A 24,365-nucleotide genomic window follows, 5' to 3' on the forward strand; every position below is an offset into this window, starting at 1 on the left:
TGTAAATACAATTATAAACTGATTGTCCTTTGAATCTTCAGTTTTTCACTCTGAAAAGTAAAAACTCTTAGACCTTCCACCTCTCTTACCCTTTAAACTTTCTGTTACTTTTAATGACCTTTACATATTGTCATGTTTTCCATATCTTTCATAAGTTATGAAGAATAGCATTATACACATCATTCTATACAAAACCATTTCTAATTCTTGAAGATTTAGCATTGTCCTTTTTGGTAACAAAATCAGCTGGAAGGTTTTGGCCTTAAATAAATACATAGCAAGAACATTGTATCGACATTACATCTCTTATTTTATCAGTTATTAAAATGTCATGCTTCATTATATCATTATTAGAATTTTCACCTGCTTTATCAACCTAACTTTCAGACGAAATATTTGCTACTAGTTTCTCATAAACTTGTATTTAGGGCCAGTAGACAATTTCTCACATATGTAGTCTCAGAATACAGTTCATCAGTGTTTGTGCACTGAGATAAAGGCCAGCCGCTGTACTAGGCGGGCTTTTAGCTCAAGCACAACATTTCACATTAACATTTAACATATGGTTAGAACAGATGGGACTAATTCCAGTTCTTAAGTACCATACTCAAAGATATGTAGCATGAAAAAGTTTCACTTTTAGCGGTGACTGTACATGCAATGGTTTTCAACGTCTGGATTTGGCCTTCTGTTCTTAGTGAGGGTAAGACTGAGCCCAATACATTGGTATGTACATTGGACAAGCTCTTTTCTCTCACACTGCTATAGAGTGAGCTTTCCAAAGAGGCACATATACACTGGATGTCACTAACCTGAATGGCAGAGGTGAGTGGAAGGGCATTCCACCACATATACTGGCACCTGGATTGTCTACCAAGTGCACAGCCTGAAGTCCTGCCTGTATGCCTTGTATGTAAAACCTTGTGTGGAGCAAAATTTAAATAGAGACGGCCAAATATTCCAGAACAACCAGAGAAACCCTCACCTAAAGGTTAACTTAGCAGACCCTAGCAGACAGGCAAGTGGACCCATCCCTGATTATACCTTCAAGATACAACTGTTGAGACAGGTTTAGATGAAAACATATTCCCTCTGACTCTCAACAAATCCACCATACCCAGGATGCCTTAATGAAGTCAACAGTCTGTCTGGTGATGTGTTCCTTATGAATCAATTGTTCAAGTGAAATACACAAAATTTCTGTCTTGTTTTTCTTTCCTCTGTTGAGCAATTGTTACTGCCAAAATTTTCATAAAGTCCTTTGTCAAGTGCAGGATCAGTCACCATCCTGCAGTACCTGTGTTTTTTTTTTTCTCTCTCTCTCTCTCACACACACACAGAGACTACATATATATATATAAACATGAAGCAGATTCCTCTAAAATCCCTTTCTGCTGGGGAATGAGCACTACCTCTCCAGATCTGCATGCACTCACACAGAATGATTGTCGTGGTTTAATCACAGTCGGCAACTAAGAATGAAGAATGGTCTGAGACCTCAAGACAGAAGGACAGTGCAAGCTGATATTTACTCATGTGATATTGAGGAGTACATTAATAAGCCCTTCTGTCTCTCGATCAGCTTGAGGAATACCATGACAGAAGCATTAACTGGAGCATGTGGAATGGGATTATTTGTTAGACCTGCTGCTGTTGCAGGATGACAGGCACAGTCTTCATCTCTGGCACCCACCTGAGCTCTACTTTGCAGGTTTTATAGTAAGAAACCCTGCCAGGATGAAAAAGAAGATCTTGAAGCCTCAGGGCTGGATATTCTGAGGGAGGAGAAAAAGCTTTAATAAAAATACATTGTGTTTCCTTTTCAGTGAACCCTGGATGGATTTTAGCCCAAATTGAGCCATCGAAATTTTTGTGTCTACGTGATAGCTTAAGGAGACCTAGTAAAAAAAATCAATACAGCCTAAATAGTGATTCAGCTGACCAGATGAATGTACTTTAATTTATCCTAAAATAAGTACCCTAATAGTTAGTCAGCCAGTCAGCTAAATTGCATTCTATGCTCCATTGGCTTTAATGGCTGATTAGGTGCTTCACCTAGTTGCCCACAGATATGAATTTTGAGTCATTTGAGGTGCTGCAAATGTACATTGCCTGGAATCCAGCTGAAGCTCCAGATGGGTATGGGTTTTCCATAGATCCTGTATCATATATTCCAGACCTACACAGATGTCTCCGACATCTCAAGTGGTTCCAATGCGTGGGCAACTGAACAGAGTCCTAAACATCTACTGACTGGTACACATGTAGATGACTATATTTGAACTTTAACTCTGTCCCACCCTGTGTTTGGCTAACAGGTTGGACTAAGGGAAGAGTTGGTCTGTCTCAGGAGCCACAGTCGCAAAGGGTTACTGAGGTGAAGGGGAGGAAGACTCAGAAGAGAGCAGAGTGACAAAGAGCCACTTTGCTCAGGGAAGAAGCCAGGGCCACACTGGCACTGAGAGGAGCTCCACAGTTTCAGTGTCAAGTTCTGTAGATTTGCCATGAAACTACAAGCAAGTCCCGGGGCTTGCAAATGAGGTCCAGATGAGGGGATTGAAACTCGGGGTTCCAGGCATATATTCTAAGATTTTACTAGATGTACAGAAAATCTTAAGCCACAGCTTATTCCAGTATCAGTGGGACTTGTATTCCTTCTACTCTGCTAAAACTGTGGCTTGCTGCATATCACTGACTGCCAGTTTTAAGGTTGCCTTCAACAGTTCTTCATTTCTGGGTAAGCTACACACAGACAATGCTCTCTAAATCTTCTTACACTTCAGATTATGCATGAGTGCCCTGATGAGTCTCTGCAGTAGCCATTATGGGCCTGGAGAGCTCAGAGCCTGAATGTTGCAAAGGTTGATCTGCTCTCCTAAGCACGTTAGGAGTTGGCTTCTGAAAGTCACTAAAGTCACTACAGACTAGAACCCTTGTCAAACATTGGCCTCTTTTTCATCATCTGCAGCATGCCTAATTTAAGAAAGGTGTTGGCAGACTGACTCATTCTTTCAGGTGTTCACCTAATGCCCAAATCATGAATCTCTGCAAGAGGTATTTTTGGATAAAAGCTGTGGTGGTCTCTACAAGTGCAGGACTTGGAGCCAATGCACACAGAGAATTTTTTTCAGGTGCATTTCACTCTAAAGAAATAAAATTGCTTCTGTCCCTTATACTTGATACAGAGTTTAAGATCCTCCAGAGAGATTAAAGGCAAGAAGAATTACTGGGTATTCCAGGACAGCAAATCCCAGGAATGACACCTGAGAGAGGACAGTCTCCAGACAAACTTCAGCTGACAAATAAAGCTCCAAACCTAGTAAAAAATGAAAGAAAAGAAAGAAAGAGAGAGAGGAAGAGAGAAATAAAAGTCAAAACTTAACTTAAAACTAAATCCAAAACAGGCAGCTAAGGGGAATTGAGAAGGTAGTCCATGCCTAGCGCTGTGAAACCAGGTAAATACTTGTGCAGGTAAGTTCACAGGATGAATACAAATACAGAAAATTATTAGAAAGAAAAGAAATGCATATGCAACTAAGATGCTAGGTGGAAAGTCAAGACATCTATATTCAGTTCCTAGACATGTCACAAGCTCTGTGTGACCTACAACATTTAAGATTCATTTCAGCTGCATAAGCATCAGGACTCTAGAGCCATCTGAGATGCTCGGTGGTATCCCACCTGGGCTCCAGCTGCTAATCATGAAGGGTCTGTCTGTCTCTGATCCTCAGTAATATCTGTCAGCCCTGTCTGGATCTCCTGGATTCCCTACAATATCTCAGTTGGTACTAGATACCTATGTTTAAGCAACTGAATTGATCTGTTAAACGTGATGTTAGTAGCTATTTCAAGAACTAGTGCCTTTTATCTCAAATGTATAAGCAGTTTTAAATTCCACCCTGCAGTCACTCTATGCCTCAGTTTCCCAACAGTGAAAAAGAGAGAATTTTAAAAAATACTTAGGCAATACTTAGATCCTCAGGCAATGCAAGCCATTTAGGTACTTGAATGGGTAGAGGTGCGTGTCTGTAAGTTCACAGCAGCAATGAAAGTCTAGTGACTAATGCCAATTCAGGTTATTAACTGTTACTAGTGAACAATATTTTGGAATGTCAAAAAATATAATCAAATACTTCATATTTTTCTGTTAACTCATTTTGGTTGCCTGGTCCCTGTTTCTCTCATACAGTGTTTTATAAATCCTTTTAAGAGATATTGTCTTCATCAAACTGTAATATTAAGCAAGTGATAAAACTTCAGAATATCTTAAACTATTAGAACAACCTATATATAGTCAGTCATATGCAGTCCTTAATCAGAACTAGTCCCCACTGGGCAGTGATTTGATTGAACTGCTTTTATCTCTGTGAATCCAGAATGGAGTCTTTGACAAAGCTCCAGAGTTGTAGAAAGCTGCATGCAAGGATCTAGTGACCTCGCACATTTGTATATTTTCATCTGTTTCTCTGCAATTTAACTTTTTTTCTCAGCATACTGAGTTATGTAGGCCTGCAAGCCTGCATAAAGATTATAGCTTGTCCCAGGGATATCCGTGGGACCTATGCATCAAACGGTGTTCATGGATTCATTAGGTTTCCGTAGTGTTTATATCTAGTTTATATACTGCAATTTACGACCGATCTAATTGTTTTCTTGCACTTTAGAATTAGTTTAACTGCAAAATAGCTTTTGCATTATGAAACTGCAGTACCATCTGCATCTTCAAATATAGAGTATCTCAGCATAAAGTCACTACAAATTTTTACATCTGAAGGACACTGCAGCCTATTACACAACAAATTATCAAAGTTAATAATGACTGCATATATATATATATACATATTCAAGTATGATTCTACTCCTACAAGCACACAGGAACCAAGTCTTAGGACTAAATCTGCCTTGGGCCTACTAAATTTTATGGAAGTGTCATTCCTGCACGACACTAATAGTAAGTAGGAATTGCACTTGCTGTGTGTGCAAATAAGCTGTAAGTAGAAATAAAGTAGTTCACGAAAACACAACTGATTTTTTTAATACTAGGTTTCAGCCTATTTTTAAAACATATATATTAATGAACTATGGAAAAAATATTCATACTGTAAAGTTAATAGGAAACAGGCTGTTTCTTACTATAAAGTCCATACACTTCAGGTAACATAAATATATCTTCCTAATTCTAAGCATAATCTAGTGAATAACTTTCCCAATGCCCAAGGGGGACTAAACACAAGGAGTTAATTTCTATGATCTAATGAATGATTAGATTTTTTTTTTATTATTAGAATTTTTTTTATCCGAAAAACACCTTTTTATTAGAATGCTAATTTAATTAACAGAATTTTGCTGTTGAGAGTAGTATAAATAGGATATATTTGTTCTCAGATGTATGGACATTAATGATATCATTGTGATATTCCCTCTCCTGTTCTGAACATCTAGTAAGACCTGTACTACTAAATCATACTTAATAGGAGTGTGATGGTTGTTGCTTAGGCAACAGAATGACTAAATGCAGGTCAGAATGTGCTTCCAGAAAAACAAAAGCAGGAATATGGTACAGAAAAAAGAACAAATATGTCTAACTGATTTTTACTGCACCGAAGTATTAGAGTTGTTCAATGTTGTTGTGGTTTAACCTCAGTCAGCAACTGAGTACTAACCTATCTGATAAACTTAAGAAGCTTGTAAAATATAGCTTAATATGTGAACCACTTTAATAAAGCAGTTGTCTCATATTAAGGAAGACTACAACACATTTAAGTTTGAGGTAATCTGAATTTTTCTCTTAGCATAGCAGGTCTTTCTTCTCTCATTTTCCTATATACTTTCCAAGCTTAATTTTCTCTTTAACATTTCAGCTAGAATGGAAAATATTTTAAAAAACACTTATTTAAATTTTCAGGACAGGCTTTCCTTACATAATGCTGACCTATTCAAAAGAATAATATATAAAGAAATTGGGGTTTTCTGATCATTTTTATTTCCAATAAAATATGGGAACTATTCAATTTCTGGTACAAACAAAAACTGAAATAAGTAACAGCATGATGAACAGTGTGAAATCAATAAATTAGGAAATATTAAATTACTGAAGTTATACATTTTTTATTACTAGGCAATTTTCCAGCTTTTTGCTTATCATTGGATTTAAGAGTTTAATCTTCCATTCACATATGCATGCTACCCCAACTAAAATTAAGAGTAATTACGTAATTTACCTGCGATATATATTTAAAAACAAACCACTTCAGAAAAGGCTTAAATCAAAATGACCGGAAAACATTAGCTAACACACAAGTATGCAGGCATAACTTAATTTGCCTGATACCTGAAAAGCTTGATTTGCGTATTGAATATTAGAATCTCGTATATAATTTGTATGTTTACCTAAGTATACTAATGAGAGATGTAGGAAATGAAAGTCTTATAAGTTCCCCCAGAACATAGTTCAGGCCCCTCCAGAGCTGGGGGACAACTAGAAAGCCCTCCAGGGCAGTTTCTTGGGCTTCTCTGGTGCTCATCATTTAGCTGTGGTAGGTGTACCCCTCTGCATTTGTTATGCCACCTACAGCCTCTTGCAAACAATTTCCCTCTGTAATCTCTTTAAGACTAAACAATCATCTACTTATGTAACTAACACTACAAAATATATAAGAATATGTGGTTACATTTTAGGAAACTGTAGCTTGAAACACATTTTGGAATTTTTTTTTACATTGCTGGGCTGACAGCACACCCTTGCAGCTTTGTTTTCAAGAATATTTAAAGGTAAAGTTTCTAATGATTTTTACTGATACAAGCAGAAGGTCACATGGCAGCCACGTAAAAACAGTAAGAAACCTCTACACTATTATAATGTGGAAATGGCAGAGATCTGTGCCTTGATTTTCTGATCAGTAACCCATAGGCATATAATGATGCTGGCAAAAGAAATTAAATAGGAAAAACACAACTCGTGATGATTTTATAGTCATGATATTCATGCTGTTTCACTTCTGTTTCTTATATGCCAGGTGTAAGTTATGAAAAGTTAGAACTGTTCCAAGATATACATGGTTACTAAAAATATCTTAAAAAAGGGGTAATAAATAATATTTTAAGCTCTGACACTTTATAAGAAATGTGGCCAGGATTTTTGCAAGAGGTTCAAGTAATGGGAATACTGAAGCAGGTAGAAAAGTAGTTATATAACAACCTTACAAGTAAGCTTCTCTCTTTACTGTCAATATTAATTTCAATTGAAAGTTTGTGCATGACAGGTCTATGTTACTTTACACCACAGGTAATACTATAAATTCTGAAGTACATAAATTTTTATTTCATTCATATTTTCCTGATAAATGCCTGGAGTTAAACATGAAAATAGAACTATTAAAAGGAATGCATTACTTTTCCACACAGGGCATAAGTTTCAACAAGTGAATCCCATAGCCTGATTATCTAAGATGCAAAACATTTAACTGAGGCATCCAGAATCACTTGCAGAGAGAGTGATTATTTGTTAAATAATTTTCTGGTATTAAAATACCTCTCAATGCAAGAATGGCATTGCATGTTATTTAATTATTATTACAATTATGTTAATGTTTAAATAAAAGTAATAACGTGATGTATTGCAGATAGGGGTGTTTACAGCTTTTACATACTGTGAAAATCCTGCAATGGATTAAAAGAACTCTTCAGGTTTTTTTTTTAATCTGAAGATTGATGAGGGGGAGAGAGAACCTTAATACTCAGTTTTTCTTTTACCATATTTCTGGCTAGAATATTTTGTAATGTGTACAATTTGGAAGTTTATACAAGGACAGTTTATATATTAATTTAGCCAGACATAGAAAAGTGAAACACTAAACAGATCTTCCTAGTGCAATGCAAAATAGCTCTAAGGTTTTTATGAGCACATAAGAGACAGACAAAAAAGGCAGCTACAGTGTATATACACAGCTATGCACAGAAGATTTCTTACCATAAATTGCACATTGTCAAATCCATTAGCCAGCAAGTGGTTTTCATACTGAGGTAGCCCAATATTTTCCAACCATTGTCCCACTGTCTGGACAGGGCATCGGGGTCCTGTAGGAGGGTGAAGAGGGAGGCGTTTAAGCAACGAATAACCATCCACTGGATAATAGCGGTAGTCCTGGGCTGAGAGGTGGCATTGCCACATCGTGTTCCTGGGAAAGTTGGTATCAAAGGAGCCCGCCAGCTTGACAGATTAATGTTTTCAGCAAGCAGAAAAGTCAGAAGGAAAACATAGTTTACAGGGCAGTATACAGCGTAAGATCTGATCCTAGCTCTACATTTCTTAGTTATTAATCTTTACTACAGACCAGTACGTCATACAGTAGGAAAAAAAAAAAAGCATATCAAGCTGTCATCTAAGCTGTTCTCCGTTATATGTGATTGTTGGAATACTCCACAATGAGCAATGCACTGCCAGCAGCAAGAATTCTTTTTATCAAGTACTCCTACACTCATCAGTATGCAGCTCCATGCTTCTTGCTCCCCCTCGCTCTCTCCCCTTCATTACCCAGCCTAGGCTACACCTCGCATTTTCAATAATAGCCATCAGATAAGGCAGATTTTTTTTTGTCTGCAAGCTGTAAGCCTGCTGCTGCTGCTTCCTCCTACACACCCATCCAAGCGTCAATCTTGAATGATGAGAGCAGTCAAAACAAATGCAGAAAATAGCAAGATTCAAAAGCAACCTAGAGCACTTAGATCTGAATAGAATCTTCATACCAGTTACGCTTTACATATCTGTTTGTTGTAGATTTTTACGTTTCACAAGACATTAAGAAACGCAATACATAAACCAGAGCCTATGGCATGGTTTACTATGCCTTCCCCTTTCCCCTTTTAATACAAGATAGGTAGTGGTCTGCATCTCTGCTTATATAATAGCAAAACCCTTTAATGAATCGATAATGAATACATTTCACAGTTTCTCTCCTGTAGTACAGCAAAAGACATAAACGGCACAACAATTTTAGTCAAAGTAATTAGATTATCTGCATGATTTCTTCAACCGTAAAATATTATAAGACACAAGAAAACCTTCATGCCAACATATAATAATTCAACTTGAAAAGGTCACCATTTCAAATGAATAATTAAAAGAATATTTTTACTAAATAAAATTTTAAGTTTATATCCTTTTCTTACAAAAATGTGAATGATAGCAGGCAGACATAAAATTTGCATGATTTCTAGAGAGGATGTATGTTTTATCAACTATAACTGGAAAAAATTTAATAAAAGATGATGAATTTAAAATGAAAGCAAAGTTCATTTTCTGCACAGGAAACCAAATACTTCACGATGTATTTTCCATCAATGTTCCATTTTTGAGACAGTTTCTCTCAAGATGGAAATATTGTACACCTTTGTTCTGAGAGGAATGTTTACTAAACTTTTGCTTTTCATAACAGGATCAAAGAACTTAGCAAAAAAGGCAGAAAATGGGTATATTCAGGGTACAATTCTAAGAAGAATCCTGTCCAGTAGAACTTCATTTATTGAACATATTAATTACTTTTCTTTGTGTTTCTTGTCCATTGTGAATCTCAAGCAATGACCATCTCTAAGGAGGAATTTAATTCCAGGCATAAGGAAATTTTAGGTATCTGTCAAGGGCATCATTTGGGATTGATTACACTATGGCAGAAAACTGTTTCATAGAAATCCAAACCTACAGTCTGACCCACATGTTATAATACAAAGTCTCTGAAAATGACATGCAGAGGCTCCCCGAGCAGTTGCAGAACTGACTTCAAACTTAGCTGGATGTTTAACAATATTATAAGAGTTTCAACTCCAACCTGTTTAGTTGGACTAAAACTCCAACCAGTTTAGTCCTTGGACTAAAACTGGATGACCTTTCATTCTGATATGGCTGCTTGGATTTGTGGAACGTCTCATGCAAACTGAAGTCCATAATGATTTTGTAGAATAATTTTAGTTGAGCCATAAAAGATCTTTCATGAGGTTGGAAAGTTGCCTAAGACAGGTCTGTTATGAGATCTTACATTACTCCAGGTCTTCTACATGAAGTATGAAAGGTTCATTACATCTCTCAAAAAAGTACCGAAGGCTTATCAGGCGCTGGTAAATCTGTAATTGCTGAAGAAACTTCTAGGAGTTTTCTCAAGTATTTAATAACAAAAGCATGTGAATATATGCAATATAGAACATATATTTTTGGTAAGAGTACAGTGTGCACAAATAGTTAAATGTACTTCAAACAGATTAATGGATAATTAATTTTTTCTCAGAGAAAGTAGATATACCAAATTGATAGGAATCTAGGTCTCATGGAGATACAAATGCATTTGTTCACACCTGTCTGTAAATCTTCCCTATTTTGCAGAGTTTTTTCTACTGTGAATCAATACCTTTGCACATAGACGGAGCACAATCCCTTCAGGGTTGTGCCCAGTCAGTAGCAAGGCTGTGAGGAAGAGGGTAGGCTATTTTGAGTTGAAATATAGTGGACTTCCCTTGGGTAAGCAAATTTGAAAGGCTGGGCAAGCTCTTCAGAGAACAAATTGAGAACAAAACTATCTTAAACAAGATGAGAATTAAATCCTTGCTGGATTTTTCTTAGTTAACTGAGAAATCATTAATTCCTTGGAAGAGGATTCCTGACTTTGTCTTCCCCTTTCCCCTATAAGCAGAAAAATCGATATCGGAAAGAGACCTAGCGAAGCATAATCCCACTTTTTGAAAGGATCATGCATGATTGACTCCTGTATTTCCCATACATGGACACAAATGTGTCTGCATCTTGTGTCCCACACCAACAAAAATGTTCTGCCCAAAAATAAGGCACAGCCAATAATCAATATACCAGTTTCATGGTCAAAATACTTCTTCCTTACCTTACTATAAACAGCATGGAAGTTATGCTGCCAGTGATGAGAAGTGCTTGGCTCAACGCCTAGCAACAGTGTACACAAAATTCAGTTTTTGGGTGGCTCCCCAGACACATTTCCTCATGTAGCTGTTGGTACTGTATCTATCTATCTCCATGGCCCCAGCACTGGATGATTATAGCACTGCTGGTCCCACTGCGCACTCTCCTCCAACTCTGTCCCCTGCCCCAGTATAACTACATGTTTGAGCCCATCAACACAACATAAGGTTGCTCAGCAAGGAGAAAGAAAATAAGGACAAACACAGTCAGCTTTCTGCCTTGTCCTCATCCCTGACTATCATCTCATTGCTAGAGTATCCTGTTATCTGCAAGACTTTATTTCCCTCCTTCTTCCGCCAAAGGTAGTAAGGCAAAGGTAAAGGAAGGCACAGAGCAGAGCCAGGAATGCAGGGATTAGGGTCAATCAAGTTGTTATGGGAACTTGCAGCTCTTTAGATCTCCTTGTTCTTTGCCAGTCCAGGAGACTTAGCGGGGCTGCTTGGACAGTTTTTCCAAGCCAGTGCAAGTGGAACCCGGAGCAGGTGCTATTGCTTTGAGACTAGAAGGCTATCTCTTCATTTTGCTAGTCTATGATTCAGTGCCAGCCCCACCAGTGTGCTGCTGCAGGCAGTGCCTACTTTGCCTATGCCTAAAGCTGGTCCTGATATTGAAAAATGTCATACAGACTGTATGAGATGGTCTCCCCTGCAACACATTTACATACTACTCTGCTTTCCTATGATTTCAAAGAACATAAATCCCATGATAATCCTTCTGTGACACCACAATCAAAAAAGATGTACCTATTCCTGCATGGGAAAACTGACGCATAAGTCTCTTATGGGGATAGCAATACTTGGTTCTTTCTTCTCCGAGGCAGTAGAAGAAGCACATTGAAGTGATGTCTGCAAGAAAGATGCCATCTGGTATGCTATACGATAATTTCTACAAGACGTCTCGTTCCCAATGAGACTCAGAATATCTTTATTGTGGGGTTTGGAATTGACTGAATCTGCGATATCAGAGAGCACATGATTTCAAACATGTTGCAAGGCAGATTTGCTCTAAATGCAAAGGAATTTAAGGTCTCCCCTATTTAAGAAAGAAATGCAGTGATTATTTGTAGAGGAGGTGCTCCCCCAGTTATCATGAATAGATTATTATAAACCATTTTCTTAGGTAGGTCAATACCTGTCGAACATTGCTAAACACTTCTGGTGTTAAGGAATTAAAACCTGGAGAGTTTTAGTAGCTACTGACCAAGAAATTTCTGAGTGGAGACTACACCACAATATGAAAGGATGAATCTTTTAAGTAAGTAGGCAGCCAGTTTAGCAGAGCTGGAGAAGAAATTGATGCTAGAGTAAGTACTGTAAACTTTTTTTTTTTTTAATTAAAACTTTCAGCCTTGTCCGACACCAAATGGGATATCATTTTCCTCTTTGTATTCATGGTTTCAGCCACATAAAAAAATTATCTCTCGACATTGCAACAGAACTTGTGCTACAGCAGAGTTAGCATGACTGGGTGTTCTAGTGAATAAACTAATCTAACGACATGTATTCCTGGAGAGGAGCTAAGAATAGCTAGGAACAGGATGTTGTATGAGAAAACCTATGCCTAACATCCAGCAGACCAATATAATTAAAGAAGTTTATTATGGAAGTAGTAGGTTCCAAGAAGTGTATGTAAGGTTCTGCTTTATCTTACGCATTTCAGTTATATTATTAGGCTACTCAAAATGCTTAGATTTTAAATGAACTTTTTCATAAAACTCTGAAAAACCTGGATGCCTTACATAAAATCTGTAACTTCTGTCAGCAGCCTAGCTCTTTGGATGATGATGCCACTTTGGATGATCATATTTGGTGATGCTGAATATCTTCCTGAAAGTACTTTTAGAGACATTTTTCATGGCACATACAGAAACAAAACAACATCAATAGAAACAGCTTGAATTTAAATAACACTATCTAGTATCTATAATCTAAAAGTTACATTCCATTGCCTATGTGTGGCTCAGAACACACAAAAATAATTCTCAGACCACAGTTAATGCAAGCTAATGGAACAACCCCCATTGACTAGGAAAATCATCCTCACAGTTCTTTTCTGATTTTTATACCAATATTTATTATAACTCTACATTACCACTATGTAGGTATAATAACTGTATTTATAATAACTGTAACTACAAAGTCAGCAAAGACAATTCATTTTACTTGACAGATGATTTGTCAATAGTGAACTGTACTTTGTGAACCCCATTGGCCTTTCTACGAGTTTGTGTTTCTGACTGTTGATGTATTATTTACCCAGGAACAGCTCAGCCGAAGTACTCCACTCCATCATGAAACACATATTTATTACAGAAACTTCAAAGTTAGGATATTTTTCATGTCCAGTTGATTGCTTTGGCAACTTCCATTTAGTCTCCTTCAGAACCCATCCTGTTCAGTGAATGAGGGACAGATCTTACTGGAAAATTAAAAGATCTGTTTTCTAGAGCACAGCCACTGGGCTAGGACTCAGGGCACCTTGTTCTATTCAAGACTGTCATTACTATGATGGTGAGCAATATATATATGCTATATGGTAACATATATCACCGTACTGCAAGATCGCTTGAGATACAGTTAGTCTTGCTAGATTCTGATTTTTTATTTTAAATTAATAAATTCAGGGGTATAATTTCTTTCTAAAGACAACAGGAAAATCAAACTATATTATATAGCATTGTAGTAGCCACGACTTCAGTCAGATTTATATCCTTGGCCTACAGAATGGAAATAAAAGATGCAACCTACTGAATTGCAAGAATCAGTTAAGAACAGATGGATGTTTCACTGTTTCATCCAGTTCACCACAGGGTCAACTGCATTGGATCACACCACAGCTTCATCTAGTTTCATCTAGCTTCAGCCATTCACCAACTTCAGTCACAGTGGCTACTATTAGATGCCTACAGAAGAGCGTAAGAATAAGATGGACATGCAGTGATCCTTTCCTAGCATTTTCCCAGTTACCAGCAATCTGCAGCTCAATGCCTTCCTGAAAGAGAAATAGTGTCTTTATGCTTAACAGTCCTTCATGGATTTTTCTGCCATAATTTCATCTAATTTTAGAGAAAAACTAGACAGTTCGGTGGTTGATGAAATATTCTGGGAGAAAGAGGGTTGCAGGGAGAGCTGGATTAATTTTCCACCCTCCCTCTGTAACTGTGTTCCATGCGAAATGGAGGAAATGGAGGGAATGTGACTCTCTTCCTTGTGGATGCCACCACAAGAGTAATAGGTTCCTGTAAACTTGTATTGCACTTAGGAAAGATACAGTTAAGATGCAATTAGAATTCAGCTGCTTTTTTTCCCCTCTTCATGAACACTGAAGGACCTCCTACAGCTGGAGGCAGTGGTGAGCAGGTGATATGAATCCAAATCTCATTGGATCCCCACTATACTATGAAATTATTCTATCTAATACAAATTCCTTTGATAGGACAAAGAGCTTTCAGTTGCCTGTTATTTTTTCAGGAATCATATTCACATCCAAGGGGTAAATGTGTACATCCTTATTCTGGCTTCAGTGAAAGTTACTAACATTTTCTGAAAAAAGGAGTTAGTTTTGTAGAGCAATTTCTGTGCTTGCCTCAGGAACTTTTACAGGATAATAGTAACACTACACTCACCACCTATGAGTAATCATTTTCACTGTTTTTGTCTAGCAAGAAAAAAACCTTGAAAATTTAAGTGACACCATGACCAATCAAAATATTTTATTTAATACAGTAAAGATTTAGACTACTGTTAAAAACTAGTTATCTAAGTGTATATATATAAAAATGTATACTACATAGTCTTGCTAAGAATACTATCCAAACTCAACCCTTTATGCTATAATTCCTGGCACCATAAGGACAAATTTACATAATTTCAGATTTGAGCAAATCTTTATACAGGTCTGTGCTAAGCAACACTGGACTAGCAAACAAGCAGAACTGGGTAACAAAGAAATGTTTGAAGAAACTGTTCAAAAAAAGTTTGACAGAACACTTACTGCACAGAGATATCTGAAGAAGTTAAATACAGCCGTTAAATAAATGGTAACCATAATTTCATAGATTGGGTAACTGCTGCAAGGTCCTGTGGAGAGCTGTGGAAATGAGATGCCTGTACTGACACTGCAGTAAACTATCATATCTTTGAAATTATGAATCTTGAAAATATACATGATGGAAGGTTAAGGATTTCTCCTGGGGTTATTTTACAAATCAGATTCAACCTGAGACAGTGCGGCACTTCGTCTTCTGTTTTCTTTTGCCTAGTTTGGCTCAGAGGCTCCCTTGCCCCCGATGCACCAGATTTTAGAGTGATCTCCTTCTTTGAACAGCTGATCAGGTGAATTCCCTTCTCTCCTTCCTGTTCTTTCTAGCTTCATTTTATAATTCCTTTTCTACACTCCCTATTTATCTCACTTCTACTTATTCTCCTTGTAAGTTATGATCATTTGCTCTTTTGTCATCCTTCATCTGTAGCTACAACAATCTGTTGTTTTGTTTCATGTCTGCCTTTTTCCTTTTACTTATTTTTTTTCCCCACTTCCCCTTTCAAGCCTTTTAAAACAGGTAAAAAATGTTCATTTTAAAATTAAATTACTTATCTGAGATTAAATTACCCCCTGAGATTTGTCTAGAGTTGAGGCTAGGGTGGATTTAGGTATTTGAGGTAATCCTAACATAACTTCAACATTTTTACAGTTTAGATACAGGACAATATCTGCTACATGCATTAGCTCTTCAACGTTAACCAGTGGCTAATTGTAAAGATGATACTCTAAATCTGTACTGGAAAAAGTACGTTTAAATGGGAGCAAAGGTAACTTGAAGCTCTTTACTGAAAAATAACACTAAACTACCCCTCACCTATTTCTTTCCTAGAACGTTCAAAATCTCAGAAAATAACAATATATAAATCTGGCCCTGCCTCTGGTCCTAACTACTGGATGGATGCTGGACCTACGCTGTAGGTAGTTCATCTCCTGGTTGGACCCCTCAGACATACATAGGGGCTTTTTTCCAGTCCTATCCTGCATAGGCTATGAACCCATGTTACAGCCTTGTCTCCATTCCTGTCTCTGACCCAATCACCTTTTGCTCCTGGCTGGGCCCCCGCAATGGACCCTGGACCTAAGTCATCTCTCAGGGGCCTGTCTGGGGTGGTCAATGGAGCATGTTACCAGTTCCTGGCTCTGCCCACTGGGCGCAGACCCCGTGGATGAGGGCACAGCTCACTGCCATTCGGGAACAACCAGCCCTCTCTGCTCCCTGACAAAAAGTCAGGTTCTCAATAGGAACTTGCTTTATTACATAAAAACCTCTATAACCACCTTCTGTAATATTTATCCCCTGCTAACACAGGCTCTGCAACACCAAAAGAAAACTGCGGCATCTTTCAATGAATAATAAAGACGCTACTTGAGTGGGTGGCACACTGGCACAGCTCTGGCAACTCACTGGACTGTTTGCGTATGGATGAGGTTATATAAACCCTGTTCATCCTGTCTGTGAGCTCCCTCATGCCGACTGCTCGACTCTCACTCTCCCACCTCTGGAGTAGGAACTCTGAACTAGCCTCCCCTACCCACAGACGTTTCAGGAATCTGTGTCGATGCCTACAGACAGTGCAAACACCTCTCATGGCATTGTACTTAGTCCTGCATGGCTTTTTGTTTTAGAAATTGGAATGATAGAAATACAACTTTCCAGACAAGTTTAATAAACTGTACTCCAGGCATCATTCCTTCCATTGTTCCTTTGTCAAGGCTAATGGATCTCAGCAAGAGCTCCAGTGGTCCTACAGGTACAGGTTAGCTGAAAATGTACTTGTCAGACTGGTCTCACTAACGTTTCGTAACATGTTAATAATTATTTCCTATAGTACAAACAAGATCAAAACTGGAGCTGGTTCAATAAACAAAACCAACACCTACAGTTATTCTCTTCAATTCTGGTCTAGAGCTGTTTAGCTACATTCCTTGCTCTTTGCTGTTTGAAAACTTTCATGAACATGGATTTTTGCTTGCATAAATTTGAGAAGAATGGCTGGTCTCTGTATGAATGCCATATTCATATGCAAATAGGGGGATCTGTGTACCGTCAAGATAATTTATTCTTTGGAATTATACTCTATAAAACATTTCAAATAGCCTACCAGAAAACAGAAGTAGCACTAAGTAACTGAGATGGTCCATCACATCCCATAAATAGAAAAACAGTCAAATTGCAGAGTTCATAAAAAATATTTATCTAAAGTCATGCATGAAGTCATGAATAATAAATATACTTTAGAAATAGATACCAGAACAATTCACAACTTTACACTAAATACTATTATTAGCGTTTAATGTAAATTCATATTAGCAATCAATAATTTAACCTCAGACATCTCAGTTTTGTAATAACACGATAACCTAAAATAAAGAGCTAAAGGCAGCAGTGGATAAGAGTAGAAAAACAGTTTTGGGAAGTTCCTGGTATCATGGGTTATGAAGTAGGGGTGGTAAGTAGTAAATTATTTTTGAAGGATTTGAGGGCATTCAAATACAATATCTTCCTGAATATAGGGCAATGAAACAAGAAAATACTGATTCTAGTGTTACAATCATGAACTCAGGTTAACAGTCTGGGTTAGAAAGCAAATGAATACACTTTAGTTAGTTGAATATTCTAAATTACTTCATTTTCTGTAGGTGGAACTAAAACTAGAAACAATTCTGTGTGTTGTAAATTCTATAATAAGCCAAAGATTTTTAACTAGCATGTGATGTTCTTGTGATTACTAGAAATGTGATCTTCCAAGGATTCATATCTATTTAAATCTAAAGACTACTAGATTAAGAAGGAAACATGAGTGAATCAACTGAACTTTCAAGAAACCGTTATTAATTCAGTTTTAGTAGACTTAGATCTCTATATAATTTATGAAAGATAAACTTCATCATAGTCTCACTTGCCACAACATCTCTAACCCTAACATATTTGTAAGAGTAATACCCATATTATATCATACAAAAGACCACCAAAGATATTGAATAAAGTTTTAGAGATTTGCACTTAGTAATCACTTACGGTTTTCATACAGCCTATTTTAGAAGTTAGGAATGTTCTGTTCTCTTTAAAGTATTTCCTGGCCACAGGTTGTGAAAGCCTCATTTTTCATCAGATATTTTCAACTCCGCTGAGGTGCTAATTCCTATTCTGCATACATTTTTAACGTGGTATTGAACTTGATTCTGCTTTAAGGAATAAATGCTGTTCAATTTAGTGACATCAATTGAATTAAATATTAATATACATGGGTGTAAATGATTACATAGTTGCAAGGTTCAGATTAAACTGCTAGGAAAAAGCTGAACCTAAGCAAGTGAATTCTAAAACTCTCAAGTAATCTGATCATTCTTTTCATGTCATTTATCATGGCTTGCAAAAAAAATCTCTTAACCTCTGGAATTACAGTAGGATGATTATGAGAGCATTATAGAATGAGAACACCGTTAGCTTGTCACTTTTTAGGCACACCAACAAACACTCTGGCATTAACTTTGTGAAATATAGCCAAACTGTCCTTGTGGAGGTGACATAGATTATTAGTACTCCCCCTGGACTGTCGTGGTTCAGTGGAGAAACAGGCAAGACCTCAGTCCTACTGGAAATAACTTTGAAAAATGTTTTAATCCATTTTTTCAAGTTCTGAAGTCTGCAATCTACCTTTGTTGATCCTTTTATCTCCTATCCAGATGGGCGTAGCTCAGCAATATTCAACCCCATGATGCAAAAAGATACAGTATGTACAGCTCAGTGACTTCAGGGATAGGTTTGACAGAGAAGAGAATTGACCAGGAAAAGTAGATTGCAGCATTAACATTATCATCCTCAGAAATGTTTTCAAATCCACTTAAGAGTTAGGGACCCATTTACTACCAATAGAATCCAGGAGGTAATGTGAGTAATATTATTTTAAGCAACTTTCACAACAAATTTATTTGAGTTCTGACTGGTTTTGTTTGTATCAGTGCAATTTTGTAAGGCTAGGCTATAGGCAGGTATATCCAAACTTTTAAAGTGAGCATAACTTCTATTCACTTAATTTGATTTTTTGTACAGTAATGTATACAGTTCTGCTCAGTATTGTCCCCAAACATGCTTAAACATCATACTACTTCACTCTCCATTTTACTATTAGTTGTCAATATTTCTGAGCTTCACACCCTTGAAAGTCAATGAAAATCTGATTTTCTGAGTTTTGCATTCTGTATATTCATACCATTCTACACTCTGCCTCAAAACAATTATTATGGGTGTATATGAATATGGTATAGGTCTACCTCATGCCATATGTACTTATTAACATGCATGTCACCTTTATAACCCAATAGCTCTCACTCCTTCTAAAGGGATATTATTTAATGTGAGTATATTTTAAAAATACTGAAACAAGGCTCTAAGAACAGTGGTAAGTACACCATTTGAATTTTCATAGATTTGAGTAGTATATTCAAACTGCACATAAATTGTTCATGTCTGTGGTCATATAGAATTCTATTCTAACCATATTTAACAGTAGAATGTAAGGATCAGATATTAGGTTAATAACAAAATGAAGGAAGAGATGGTAGGGATTCGGTATGCATTACTCCTCTTTCGGAGATTAAGTCTTTCTACAAAATACAAAAGAAGTATCTTTAGGTCTGACAAACATTTGCTCTCCCAGGAAGAATACATCTTTTGTATTAATTCTGTGAGAAAAAAATATAGTTTGGTTACTCAGAAATAACAGTACAACTGACCAGACTGCCAAGGTTTAAACTTTTTCCAAAGGAGAAAATATCAGTACCGGAATGGGGTCTGAATCTCCTATGTTATTTCACTAAAATGTTACATCTGATGTGGGGAAATACCTCTGAAAAGTCTCAGTACATTAAGTCAGACAAAATTACATGTAAATCCTTCAATTAAAAGAGAGTTTGTAGAAGGTTCCTTTGCTCAAGCAGTCCTATTGCAGAGTATCTAAATTTAGCATGACAAGATCTGATGGTCACAAGTAGACTACAAAAAATTGACAAGAATTAGGCTATACATTTACTCACTGATGAATGTCAATATTTATGATATTATAGTTCCATTTTCTTAAGTTTCTCTGTTTGCTGTCAATCTTCTCTATTCCTTCTAGAAGATATATGCCAGAAATCATTTATTCAAGTCTGTGAATATAATGCTTGTATTGCTTTGCAAACAGTTTTGGAAAAAGAAGCCTAACATTGAACACAAAATACATGGACAGAGATAAAAGGTATATGTTGATAGGCACTTATAGAGAGAGTGGAAATGTAAAAAGAAAATGCATCAGAGTTAGAGACTACATGGGTAAATATAGTCTGATGACTTACATTTTTACTGTATTTTCAGTTTAGCTTGTGTCTTCATTTGTATTAGGCTGTTTCAAAAACAGCTCTGATTAATTGGTGTATGAAGAGCATATAGCTGAATATTAAATTTATGACACTACAGGGTAAAATTGCCAATAAAATAGGAATATATGAATAACAGAAAATAAAATAAATGCTTGCAGCTTTTTTCATCCAACTCCCATTGCGTTTATTATAAAACGTAGCTAAAAGCTCTACAATTATCCTGCAGTTTGCCCAGTCTTCTGTAAGGTTTGTTTTGGGATTCAATGGATCATTAAAACAGATGCATCTTTATCTCTTGTTTAGGCTTTTACAATGTAGAAGTCAACAAAACATTAATCCAATTATTTGTAATTTCTTCTGTAGAATTTACATGATCTTTGGGTTCGTTCAGTGGCATGCAATGCGTTATGGCTATCATGTTCTTAGTAAATAAATGCCCAAAATATTTATTCTACATATTTAACAGCTATATGGCTTCTGTTCTCCACTATTTTATAATCTAGTCAATCACATACACTTAAATTACCATTCAAATAATTCAAAATGCAGAGATTTGTAAAAGAAATATGAAGATTGGTATGAATAATGCATGAATAGAAATGCATGTGTGAAAGCACTAGAAGAAACAGTGCTACGAAGGGTTAAAGGTGTGGTCTGTATTGATAACCAAGGACACAGCTGACAGTGGTAAAACACTAAGAATGTGTTTCTGTCAAGAAAAGGAGGAGTGTGCTCTGATAAAACAACAGCACAGATGATTTATCAGCAGAAGACCCTACACTACATAGGAGGACAGCAACAACACTACAGCACATTGCATGTGATATTCACCTTCCTGTTATTCCAAAAGGAAGACAGATTCTAGCCCTAAAATATCCGAGATAAGGAAGCAAAACCAATGAGCACCACTGAAGTAAACAAAATTTTGGATCAAAAGGACCATACCATAGCAACTATTGACTCCTAAAGATCTATCCAAAAACCAGTTTGCTATTGCTAATCAAAAGGAACCCAACAGATGCCATGAGAATGCAATAGTTAGCCTTCCATGTCACACACAAGTGACCTTGGACAGGCAACTTGGAGACACACACATGTACACTGTGATGCTTTTGGGTATTCAGTGTAAGAGTAAGTGACATTTGTAAGAAAACGTGAGTGACTGTAAACAGTTTTGCCTGAAACAAGAATTGCCTTCGCCTTCCAGAACATTTCATATTGACTTTAGCTGCATGAATTCCCCCCAGCAGTTCTGCCATTGCGACTTAAAATTCCACATTCACTTTGCAGTTGTTAATAAGATACAAGGAAGTGCAGAATCAAACCCAAATGTGTAGCTCTGTTCCCTACAGTGCAGTCCTGTAATTGATGGTAAAGAGTTCACAGACTTGCAGTTTAAAAATTTCAAACTGCATATGCATTCATATTGAGGAGGCATCAAACAGCACTGGGAGCAGAGATCAGCTGCGGGAGCTGTCTCCTCTCATCGGGTCTCTCTTCTATCAGCTACAGAGTCAGGTTCCCTCTGCCTTTTCTTTTTTTTCCTCTTTATGATGCTAAAGATATTTCGGTCTTTTTGCACAGCATATCAGCTTCAATGGGAAGGTAGGAGTTGGGAGGGAAGTGATGTTATCCTTAATTTACAGTCTGGTTGTTGCTGTTGGCTATTGCAAAATTAGAGTTGTGGGTTCAAAACTGTAAGCTTAAGAGGTCTCCCACTTTGTGAGAGGGTGCATGGCTCATTTTATTAAAATCTATGAATTAAATCCACTCTGATAAAGTGCTTAGTTTAACCACACAGAGAGTTAAAAAGGGGAAGTAACTGCTGCAAAACAGACACTAAATTATAATTAAAGTATATACTTTCAAGTATGTAACTTACCACTGTGAAAACTGCCTTATGCCAACATGCCTACACATATCTAATTAAAATTATGCCTTAATTAAGTACTTATATTTTATCTGTTTTCTGCCCTTGGAGGAGGGAGGATGTTAACAGCTTTGGAGGAAGACCACTTTGCCAAAACTGCAACCATATGGCAGCAAACAGAAAAGGGCCAGACTAACAAGGCTTCGTTTGTTAAAAGAAAGTTTGACTTCTTCTGAGTGAAATTTTAGCTTCTATAGGCAGAACCATACTAGGGAAGATGAAGGCTTCAGGTCTGAGTAGTGGCAGTGGAACAGATGGAGGAAAGAGGAAACTGAGCATGTAGCTTCTGGCAGTCAAAGGTCTGCACAATTTCCATTACATGTTACAGCTGTACGGGGCATAACGTGAACTCTTACTCCTCTCATTCTGCTTTTCTGGCTGTGGCCCCACCTGGTTCCATCTTTTCCTAGTCTGCTGAAGTCATGTCTGCTTTACTTTTCCAACCTTTGTGCTCAAACTCATGTCCCTCACAAATCTGAAGAGCAAAATTTCTTGCAATTTTCCCCACACTGCAAAGGAGTCATTGATAACAATAGCCTTGGTCATGTCAGTAGAGAAGGCAAAATAAACAAAGAAATAACTTTTGTATGATGACTGCCTACAACTTTCATCCCAATATGAAAGATCAGAGAAAGGACACTACAAAATGCATTCTAATACAGTGCTCCATGACCTACTGTCAATCCTTGGCATTAAATATGTACTACATGACAGAAACATGCATATGTAGTGGGTGCATCCAGAAGCAATAAAGTCTTGCTTCTGGAAAAAACTGATGTAAACTGGAGTTGTAGGGTTTATTCTGAATACAGCAAAACCCACTGCAGCTCTTCTACTTTCAAATGAGATATGGCTCACATGGAGTCCACCCAGGCATAGCTGTCAGTGTTCCAGAGTCCTTAAGGCTTCCAAGTAGCTCTAGAGGAGCCAACTCATGGGTCTCTCTGAAGTTGTAGACATGATAATACATACTGCTAAAGCAAATATTTCAGAGGATTTGCTAGCTGCCTTGAAGGTGGGTTTTTTATATGGTATAATTCTGTTGCATACACCTCTTCCAGTAACAAGCAGCATTAATCTTTGAAAGGCACTCACTCAGGTAGCCTCAGTGAGCAAAGTTTGGTGCCTTGATACTGATATTTAGACATAGATGCTGAATGTGATGCTAGGATTACCTCCAAGCATAGGGAAAGGCACTGCTCTCACAGAAGGGCAACAAATAAACTTTGTAAAATCCAAACTCACTAAATGTAATAAGAAATTTTCTTATTTCAGCTGTATGAAAAAGGCTTGTCAGTATATTATGTTCCAAGCCAAAATTGTAGATCAAGAAACTGAAGGATAATTCAGGAAACTGTACCCTGTGTGCCTCTAAGTGGAAAAATGAGGGCACTCGAGGAGAGGTACATGCTCAGCTGACCAAAGAAATTCTGACTACAGTGCACCTGTATGCACACAGCAACTGGATAGTGCATTTATGGATAGCATTCAAAAAAGAATTAATGATTAGCAGAATTATAAAATTGTAAATCACTCTCCATGAACATATTTGACAGAAGTGGTTCACTCAAAAGCCCAGCTCAGTCCTAAACTGATTGTAGATTATTTTGATATGGAATGACCTTCAACAATTATTTTCCTTGTCATTATTTTAATTGCTCTGACTTGAAACAATTCTTACTTTAATCATGATGATGATATGATACCCATTACCCATGTTAAAAAAAATTATCTCTGAAATAGATTATTTCTTGATTATTCCCTTTCAAGTGACTTGCAAGTGTAAGTAAATTCTGAATCACACACCTCTGAACAGCTACTGGGCTCCAACTAACACAGAAATACTGCTATGCGTGCCTTGAAAGACTTTTTTATTGTAGAAAAAATTGTTTATAATTAGGCAAAGAAAATATGAAATTGAAGTGTTTCTTCTTTTTACCAAGAAGTGCAGATGGCTGATATTTAAACATATTATCTTTTCTAAATCCTTTGCGAAATGTATGTTACTAATCAGTGTAAGTATCTGCTATGCCATAAAAAAGACAGCTGTTC

The 24,365-nt window shown here is 37.0% G+C and overlaps 1 protein-coding gene across 8 annotated transcripts in view; it reads right to left on the bottom strand.

Moving 5' to 3' along the window:
• The window catches only part of ANKS1B (ankyrin repeat and sterile alpha motif domain containing 1B), a 450,635-nt gene that overhangs the window by 195,265 nt on the left and 231,005 nt on the right, over positions 1 to 24,365 (bottom strand). For all 8 annotated transcript variants that reach the window (XM_076335327.1, XM_076335287.1, XM_076335320.1 and 5 more), the window contains one exon: positions 7,970 to 8,076. In XM_076335327.1, the coding sequence (XP_076191442.1) occupies positions 7,970 to 8,076 (107 nt within the window). The remainder of the gene's footprint in view (positions 1 to 7,969; positions 8,077 to 24,365) is intronic.

Source organism: Aptenodytes patagonicus, chromosome 1 (assembly GCF_965638725.1).
Source record: "Aptenodytes patagonicus chromosome 1, bAptPat1.pri.cur, whole genome shotgun sequence".
Lineage (NCBI taxonomy): Eukaryota > Metazoa > Chordata > Aves > Sphenisciformes > Spheniscidae > Aptenodytes > Aptenodytes patagonicus.